Genomic DNA, 10,071 nt, shown 5'->3' with positions numbered 1-10,071 from the left:
TGAGGGCGGCTGCCAAAGCAGTTCAAGCCCAGAAGTCACGCCCTCAGACGGAAGCGGAAAAGACGCGCCAGCCCCTCAGCTTCCCGCCCAATTCCGGCCCCGCCCCCCCGGCTTCAGGAGCTACCCTGTGGCGGGGGTGGGGGAGGGCTTTTTCTCGTCGACATGGCGGTTTCTCTGAACTGCCTGCTGGGTGGGGGTGTCCGTGCCGCGGTCGCTCGCTGTGGGTTTGCTACCCGAGGCGTGGCGATCCCGGGATCTGTCGGCCGTGAGCCGGACCCCGATTCCGACTGGGAGCCGGAGGAGCGGGAGCTGCAGGAGGTGGAGAGGTACCGGCTCCTTCCCGGGCCCTCAGCCTGAAGCAGGGCCTCGGGCCTGGACGCCCCAGGCCGCGCCCCCTTGGCGCCGGGCGTCCTGCGGCGGTCCTTATTTCTCACCCGTTGTCAGGGGCACAGGGCAGCTGTTAGCTCCTTTGGGACCACGAGTCCCTTCACCAAGGACGTATTTCATCACGCGTTTAAAGAATTCGGCAACAGCTTATGGACTGTTGTTGTTCTTGGTGTTAGATTTCTGGGGCGGTGTTCAGAGCAGGTCTAGGCTGACAGACATGGCCAGGTTGCCCTTGCAAAGAGAAGCGGGCTGGGCGCTCTGACTTAGCCCAGGGCTCTCAAACCACCCATCTGGCTTCCACGCATGGCTTCTGCCATTGGTTCTCTCTCCCAGCGCCCTGAAACGACAGAGAAAAGCTATCCGGTTCCAGAAAATTCGGAAGCAAATGGAGGCGCCAGGTTCCCCGCCCAGGACCCTGACGTGGGAAGCCATGGAGCAGATCCGGTAAGACTGTTGGCAGTTAGGATCTGCGGTGATGAGCAGTGAAGGATACTGGGGCTTAGAACTTAGAACGTTGTTTTTGTATTTTTTGCTTTTTATCTTTCAAGATTTCTAACAGAAAAGTCAAGTAATAAGATAAACGTCGATGAGCCCGCCATCTAGATGTAATAGTTTTTAACGTTACGACACGGTTCGTTTTTTGCCGAAATTTTAAAATAGTAAGTTACAGGCGTCACAACATTTAACCCGTGTATATGACGTTCTTGATCTAAGGAACAGGGATGGAGCTTCCATGGTCACGTTGCTCTGAAGAGAGGATCCGTATCTTAGAAAAGAGATCCTTTTTTAAATTTTAAGTTTTTTGTTTTGAATAGATAATACATATGGCTCAAAATTAGAACAGTATAACAGGGCATACGCATTGAGAGGTGTTAATCCCCCCTAGTCTCCTATGGATACTATTTTTAATAGGTTTTTGGGTCATTTTCTAGGTTTCTTTATGCAAATAGAAGCAAGCACGTATGAATACAGAATTTTTTTTTCACTTCTATAATCACGAACAGTAGAATACTATCAATGCTGTTCTGTACTTTGCTTTGTTCGCTTACTATATTCTGAAGCTCTTTTCACTTCCCAAGAGAGAGCTCCTCATTCTTTTCTGTAGGTGCTTAGTAAACTGTAGTTTATTTTACCTGTCTTTTATGGTGGGCACTTGAATTGTTTCCACTCACTTGCTGTAACAAATAGTGCTCCAGTGCATAACTTTGTGTACTCTAAATATCTGCCAGAAGTTTTTACACTTACGTAAATGTATGTGTTACATACCTTCCTAGAGGTAGGGTTGCTACTGAACCGAAGTGCCAATGGACTTGCATTTTGATAAATATTGCTAAATAGTCCTTTGTAGGTCATGTTCCTTTTTCCATTCCCATCAGAATAACTCTGGAATTGAGACTTAGAATAAAGGGGGTTTTATAGAGCTGATCAAGATTTTATGAGCCTGTAGCAGCTTTCTCCTGTCAGCTTCCTCTCCTATCTTGAACACCAGCCTTTTCAACCTTTCCATCTTCCCAGCTGTCACCTCCCCTTTTGTGATCAATAAATATCCTTTTATTTCAGAGAAAAAACAGGCTATTAGGTAAGAACTGTTTAAAGCTTCTTGGTCTCCTCCTTACCTTCCACTCTCAGTCTTGTACTCTGTTCACACCTCTGGGGAAGTGGTAGTCCTTCACTTGTCTAGGACCAGTCCTCTGGGTGCTCTAGGTCAAATCCCTACCTAATTTCTCAGGGACCTACATCTGTCAACTTAAGGTTGTCCATGTTGTGTGCCGGTCTCAGTCTGTCAATAACCAGTGTTGTGGCTGAGCCAGCCCTTGTGGTTCTTAAGACTGCAAGATGCCCTTCAGCAATAACCGTCAGAAAACTGCCGGGTCGGGAGGGGGGGTGGTGGGGGGATGAGGGGTGAGGGGGAGGGTTATTATTTACAGGACCTGGAAATTATATGGCACACCTGAGACCACACAGCAAGGTCATGGGTAGAGGTGCAAGGGCCTGGGGTTCTTCTTTTATTGGGGTTGAGGGTGGGGGCCTAGGGTTTTGAGGGCTCACTCTTTATTGGTGAATTTAACAGGAATTAAAAATTTTTTTTTTAATTTTATTTTAAATTATTTATTTATTTTGGCTGTGCCAGGTCTTTGTTGCGGCATGCGGGATCTTTAGTTGCAGCATGCGGGGTCTTTTTTTTTTAAGTTGCGGCACACGGGATCTTTAGTTGCTGCATGCAAACTCTCAGTTGCAGCATGTGGGATCTAGTTCCTGACCAGGGATCAAACCCGGGCCCCCTGCATTGGGAGCATGGAGTCTTAGCCACTGGACCACCAGGGAAGTTCCTTAACAGGAATTTAAAGTGCAAGAAGAAAAAAAGCAAGTGGCCCAAGTGGTTAGTTATTGAAGCCAACCATAATCTCTAAAACAAACGTGCCTCAATGGAGGGGTGGGGGGAAGCCTGGCTTTTTATCTAGTTGTGTGGCTGGCAGTGTGTTTATTGGAGATAGCCATCTTTGAAGTGCATACCTTGGCAAGCAAAGCTTAAGTCAGTCACTTGGGTTACAAAGAAAAGGAAACCCAACTGTCAAGGCTATACTACACTCCCTCCTCCTTTAGTTCCCTGCTGGCGCCCTGGCTCCCCACCCTCATTTTTGTTTGTTTCATCACAAGAATGAAACTATTATCCACAAATCTACCAGTGACTTCCTCAGTGCTAGGCATAACTGACACTCAAGGCTTTAGCGTGACTAACATTTCTGCAGCATTTGACCTTGTCTGCATTCTTGAAATTCTCCCTTGACCCAGGCTACCACTCACTTCTGTTTGTAGGACTGGTTTCTGTTTCCTCCGTGGGCTCCCCGTCTTCCTCCTGTATCTTGATTATTGTAGTTTTTAGGGTTGTGTCCTTGGTCATTTATCTCACTCTGCATATTTCCCTGCCTAATGCCAGCCACTTGCATGGCTTCAACCGCTCCTGCTATTGGCTTATGACTTCCAGATCTATCATATCCAGTCCATGTTTTTCTTCTGAACCCTATATAGTCAGCTGTGCACTAGATATTGCTGTTTGGCTGTCACACAGGTTCCTTAAACTCAACATGTACGAAATAGAATTCATCATTATTCCCTAACAATTTCATTCTCCTATTTTTGCTATAACCCCAAATGGTCCCACCAATCACCCACTCTAAAGATACTGAATCTTGGGACTTCCCTGGTGGCGCAGTGGTTGGGAGTCCACCTGCCAATGCAGGGGACGCAGGTTCGAGCCCTGGTCCGGGAGGATCCCACCGAGCAACAAAGCCTGTGTGCCACAAATATCAAGCCTGTGCTCTAGAGCCTGTGAGCCACAACTGCTGAGCCCGCATGCCACAACTACTGAAGCCCACGTTCCTGGAGCCTGTGCTCTGCAACAAGAGGGGCCACCACAATGAGAGGTCCACGCACTGCAATAAGGAGTGGCCTCGCTCGCCGCAACTAAAGAAAGCCTGTGCAGCAACAAAGACCCAGCACAGCCAAAAGTTAATTAATTAATTAACTAAAAAAAAAAAGATGCTGAATCTCAGCCTATTTCTTTGCCCAGTATTTAGTTCCTTACCAAGTGTAACCACTTGGCCTTCCTAAAATATTCCTCAGTCTCTTTCCTTCTCTGCTCTCATTGCCACTGTCTCGGTTCAGACTGTCTGGATTACTGTGACAGCCTCTTGCCTGATCTTTCCATCTCTAGTCTTGCACTGAGAAACTACTGTTACTGAACCAGGTTCATTTGCCTGATGCACAGCAAGTCATTGCTAAGACCCCGAGGTTTGCAGCAGAGAAAGGGTTTATTCATAGGCAGCCAAGCAAGGAGATGGGAGAACAAGTCTCAAATCTGCCTCCTTGAAGAAAGAGGCTTAGGATATTTATGGGGTAAAGAAGCAGGGTGGTCTGAGGCTTCGGGAGAGGTGATTAAATTTTTAGAAAAAGATGAAGTAATTGGTGCTCTGCACAGGGGTATCTGAGTTACCTGGTTCTTCATGGGATGCATGTTCAGAAAATGGTGGGCAGCATTAGCATGATCTGAGGATGGAGTTTTTGGCCCTTGACATTGAAAGGTCACCCATTGGACACTTGTACAGGCCCAGCTGAATGGTCAGTGGTCTCAACTAGTTTGAACTGGGCAAAACTAGCCCCATGTTCCTGAACAACAACTTAAGCAACTGTTACCAGAGTGACCCATGGTCAGAGGTGTTATCTATAGGGGGCAGTTAAAGGAGTCTTGTGATACATTGTCTAGGCTATGTGAAGCTTGGAGGGTATGCAGTTTGCATGAACAATTAAAGCAAGCTTGGTCAGTGAAGGCAGGTTACAGGTTATTATTCATTAAGCAGGTTATAGTTCAGGGAATCTAACTGATGACTGCCGTCTTTCACTACCACTGGATTGAGCTTCAAAATGAAAATTTGCTTATGGCATTCTGCTCCTTAAACGCCATCCTTGGTTCACTGTTGCGTTGGGATGGGCTCCGGAATCCCTGAGCGTGACATGACCCTGCTCCTGCCGCCCCGTCACACAGACTGAGCTGTTCCCAGCAAAGGTGATGTGCTTCTTCGTGTTCCACCTGCTGCTCACTCTACCATCAGTACCTTTGACCTTTTCTTCCTCTCCTCCCCTCTGCCAACTTATGACAACTTCTCATCTTTTCAGACCAGCTCTAGCGTGGACTTCCTGAAGCCATTCCTGGGCCACCCCGCAAATGTGGTGATAGCCTGTCCCTGCCTCTCCCTCCCCAGTGCTCTCACAGCATCCTCTGCTGGGATATTTCTCATAGTGTTTTTGTATGTTACTGTATCTGTCTCCACCACCAGACTGTATGCTCTTTGAAGGGAAAGGCAGTCATCATGCATCCCCAGGATCTAACTGGGGCCTGCCGTGCAGTGAGAGAGGAATTCAGTTGATATGAAATGAAATGACTAAGAGTAGTTGGGTGTCGCTGTTAGCACACAGGAATGGACCGCAGCCATTTAGTGGCACAAGATAAACACTGCGTTTGCAGTTTTTCCAAGCCCTCTTCTTTTCATGTGTTTATCACTAGTATTATCAGTTAACTGTTCTGATAGAAGACTTCTTCACAGATTGAAAACCTGCTTCTTTTTTTCTTAGGTATTTACACAGGGAATTTGCAGAGTCCTGGTCAGTTCCCAGATTGGCTGAAGGCTTTGATGTCAGCACTGATGTGATCCGAAGGGTTTTAAAAAGCAAGTTTGTGCCCACATTGGAGCAGAAACTGAAGCAGGATCAAAAAGTCCTTAAGAAAATTGGGCTTGCCTGCTCACTCCAGCGGGTCCCAGGCTCTGGGGATACCTCAGCACCGCTTTCTGCAAGCCATTCTGTATCAGGCTCTTTGCTGATGCCAGGGGATGAAGCCTCACCCAAAGGCCATGGTCACAGCACAGCTTTGAAAGTGACAGAATTGAACACTCACAGAACAAATACACCAAGGAGACAGAAGGAAAGGAATAAAGGAATCCAGGGCCTGGAGGAGGAGAAGAGCTTTGTGCCTGTTGCTGCAGCCCCAGGTCATCCGAGAGAGCTGCAGAAGTTCACCAGTGACTGTGGAGGCACCAGAGGAACTGACAGTGATGGATTGCCAAGTGACAAGAAGCTGGCAGAGTTGAAGGCAGAGGAGCCAGGTGACCAGAACTTTAGCAACAAAGTCGTGCAGAGGGGACGAGAGTTCTTTGACAGCAATGGGAACTTCCTGTACAGAATTTGAGCTGGAGCCTGGCTTGTGGAAATGCCACAAGAAACACAGCTGGGCAAGTATATTTGGTTCTGCCTGGATTTCTGTGTGTGGATTAACCACCTTGGAATGGGGGGTAGTGATGAGCCTGGAATGTGGGATGAAAGAGCTTCTTGGATTTGAATCTGACAAAGGGCAGAGAACTTCACAGGGTAGTTCTGTGTGGGAGCGGGGTGAGTGACTGGGTAGATTCCAGCCTCCTGGAGCACTGCTCCTCCTGTGACCCACATGGATCTTCAGGACTCACCCTTCTTGCTTGGGCTCTCTGTATGTTGAAACCAGCCTGTATTGCATGTGTTGTTACAAGTTTCTGTGATACTTGCAGTATGTTTGGGAGGAAATTAAAAGTTTGTCTTCTCACCTCATTTACTTCTTGATTAATGAATACTAACAGTTCTGGAACTGCTTAGTCAGTTATCTTCATTATGTGCAAAATAAAGTAAAATGTAGCAGTCTGTGTTGATTGATGCTCTCTGGGATTGGGAGGGTTTACCTGTGAAGGGAAGGGAAGAGGCAAAGGGTCCCTTGTCTAAATATTGGGAGAGAGATGGGGCCAGAGGAATCCCTAATAAAGGGCTCTGTGCCTATCAGCCCTGCTCAGTGATGGACTTTGACAGCCAAAAACTGGACATTGGGCCTTCCCTAAACACCCAGTCTAAAGCAGCTCCTCTTTTAGTTGCTAGGGCTCTAAAACAAAATGGGGCTGTGGGGATTTGACCAAACAAAACATGTAAAGCAGGCAAAGGCTCTACAGGCTCTCAACGTAACCTCCAGCCACTTCCAAAGGCTTAAGTAGTATCTTATTTTACAGCTTTAATCAGATTTTTACAAGGGTGCTGTGATTTAGGCAAGAATAGATAATAGATCCCTTTTACAAATATGGTCTTGGGACTTCCCTGGTGGCGCAGTGGTTAAGACTCCGTGCTCCCAATGCAGGGGGCCCGGGGTTCCATCCCTGGTCAGGGAACTAGATCCCACACGCATGCCGCAACTAAGGAGCCGGCGAGCCACAACTAAGACCCGGTGCAAACCAAATAAATAAATGAAAGTAAATAAATACATGAAAAAAACCCCAAATACGGTCTCAAAGGTTTTTGGATATGCCCAAGGTCACATAGCTGCAAGTGAGTGACAGCGGTGGGACTTGAACCGAGGTCTGATTCCTAATTCAAGGTTTCTAAAATTCCAGGAATCTATCACTGCCTGGCATAATTTCTGTTAATTCACTGATTCTTTTAGAATATTAATATCAGAAAGTGATTATCAAAAGACTAATGGAGACATATTCAAGCAACATAGGAGTCCAATGACAGTTCTCAACAATGTCTCATTTTAACAATTTACCAGCAAAAATTGGCTATTCAGAATTTAAATACATGCAGGATGTTTTTCTAATGAAAACATTGATATTCCAGCCGTCACTGACAGCCTGGTCATGTGTCTTGTTGCTATTGCAAATGTCATTCATGGCAGTTATATCACTGATTACTGTTAACTTGAGCATCTGTTCAGTAGAAATGGGCAAGGCCCTATCACATGCCAGTCAAAGTTAGGGAATTCAGCTTCTGGTAATAGAGCAGTGGACAGATAAGGCCCTTGTTCTCACTGCTCTGTCACTATCATGTAACTTATAATAAAAACGTCAATATAATCACGATTTTTAAAAGGGTAATTTGCCATTAGAACCTTAGAGGAGGGACTTCCCTGGTGGTGCAGTGGTTAAGAATCTGCCTGCCAATGCAGGGGCCACGGGTTCGATCCCTGGTCCTGGAAGATCCCACACAAGCCGCAGAGCAACTAAGCCCATGCAGCACAACGACTGAGCCCACGCACCGCAACTACTGAGCCCGCGTGCCTAGAGCCCGTGCTCCGCAATGAGAGAACCCACTGCAATGAGAAGCCTGCGCACCGCAATGCAGAGTAGCCCGCGCTCACTGCAACTAAAGAAAGCCTGCGTGCAGCAACGAAGACCCAATGCAGCCAAAAATAAATTTATTTAAAAAAATTAGAGGAGCAAGATGCTATTTGACTGCTTAAATATGCATTTCTAACTCCTGCAAATCATTTGTGTCCTTTCCCCAGGGGACTATGAAATAGTAGAAGCTTTTATTGCTAGCTTGGATATGTTTTCCATTTACCTCATCCACCACCATCCTAATGCTCTCTAGCTTAAATCTTTTGTTTCCATTCTTGTAAATGCTAATCTAAGGCTTTTGCACTTACTAGTTCTTTGTCCCCAGATTTTCACTTGGCTGGGTCCTTGCCATTCAGGCCTCAGGTCAAATGTTACTTTCATAGGCCTTTTCACCCTAGTCTAAAACAGCTCCCTTCATGTTCTATCACCACACCCTGTTTAATTTTCCCTAGTATTTGAAATGTATTACTAATCCATTATTTGTCGTCACCCACCTTGCCCCATTAGAAGGTAGATCCCATAAGGGTAGGAGACGTGTATGTGTTCATTGCTGTAGTTCCACTCCCAACATAGATTTCTTTCTTTCTCCCTTTTCTTTTTCGGCTGTGCCACGCAGCAGGCGGGATCTTAGTTCCCCGACCAGGGATTGAACCTGTGTCCCCCGTAGTGGAAGTGCGGAGTCTTAACCACTGTACCGCCAGGGAATTCCCCCAACATAGATTTCAATATTGGTTGAGTGAATGAAGAAATGGCTGGGAAACCTTACACCAATCAGCCAATCCACAATGGCAGAAAGCCCGGCCTTTTACCTTTGCCAGCCTGTGCATCCAGATCTCAGCCAAGAAAGCCTAAACTTCCTGCAGGTTGACCTGTTCCTGCTCTATGCTGACAGTGTCTCAGATCCTAACCCACTGTCACTGAGGTGTTTGGGGAAATTGTCCCTTCTCCCCGGGCCCCCACTGCCCCATCCCAAGCAGGGAGGCTGGACAGGCGAATGGGGACTCACTCAGCCTGTGTTCCATTGGGTGGGGGTCATAGGACTCCATGGTGCCCTATCCCCAGGCAGTCCTGTTTCATGACACAACAAAGGACTTTGACATCACACTGGATGAGGTGGAGATTTGGGGGTGCAGGTGCAGCATCTGGTGGAGGAGGCAACAGATAACAAGACTGCTCAAGCTGGAATAAAAGCAACTGTGGGTGAAATGGGCACCTCACAGCAACTTGGGGCCAAACTCAAGAGGCTGGCAAACTGTACAACAGAAGGGACTTAAATCCCTGCAACCTGGAGGGTGTATATGTCACTCATCTGTGAAGGGCAGCTTCTACATTTCTGTGCAGCTGAGATTTGATCTAAGGGGAGGGGGTGAGAGGAAGCTCAGTAAAAAATACTAAACAAGCTCTTGAAGCCCAGTATGAGCATAAAAGTTTTGTTTTGTTTTGTTTTTTTGCTTAATCTTCTATTATAGAAGTTTTCGAACATTCGAAAGTAGAATATTGTAGTGCAATGAACCCCTGTGTACCCATCACCCAGCTTCAACATTTAACAAATGGCCAATCTTTCTTCATTGCCCCACAGCTCCCTTTGGCTTATTTTAAAGCAAATCCCAGACATCATATTATTTCATCTGTAAGTACTTCAGTCTGTGTCTCAAAGAGATAGGGGCTCCTTTTTAACATAGACATATAAGCCATTACTATACCTTGAAAGTTTTAGGAATTCCTTATTATCAGCTAATATCCTAATAATATTCTGGTTGATTTCTTTGAATTAGGATCCAAACAAAATCCACACATTGCAATATTGCATTGTGTTGTTATGTCCCAGAAGTCTTTTATTCTAAAGTAGTTTCCCCTTCCACTTTCTTCTCATTGTCATTTGACAGGTTATTTGACCCATATAATTTTCTGCTTTTTAGACATGGTTGATTTTATCCTTGTGATGTCTTTTATCGTGTTTCCACTACCCTCTGTATTTCCTATGAACTGGTAATTAGAT

The 10,071-nt window shown here is 46.2% G+C and overlaps 1 protein-coding gene across 1 annotated transcript; it reads left to right on the top strand.

The window, feature by feature from the left end:
• The first annotated feature begins 90 nt into the window (after positions 1 to 90).
• On the top strand, positions 91 to 6,612 carry NGRN (neugrin, neurite outgrowth associated). The gene is made up of 3 exons (XM_022563983.3): positions 91 to 326; positions 721 to 831; positions 5,518 to 6,612. The coding sequence occupies exons 1-3, from the start codon at positions 163 to 165 to the stop codon at positions 6,128 to 6,130; spliced, it is 888 nt and encodes a 295-aa protein (XP_022419691.1). The 5' UTR covers positions 91 to 162; the 3' UTR covers positions 6,131 to 6,612.
• The last annotated feature ends 3,459 nt before the right edge of the window (positions 6,613 to 10,071 follow it).

The sequence above is a fragment of the Delphinapterus leucas genome, chromosome 2 (assembly GCF_059928025.1).
Source record: "Delphinapterus leucas isolate spDelLeu-1000000601 "Yukka" chromosome 2, BTC_Dleu_Yukka2, whole genome shotgun sequence".
Lineage (NCBI taxonomy): Eukaryota > Metazoa > Chordata > Mammalia > Artiodactyla > Monodontidae > Delphinapterus > Delphinapterus leucas.
Note: the sequence above shows the minus strand (reverse complement) of the source record. Positions and strands in the feature narration are given on the sequence as shown.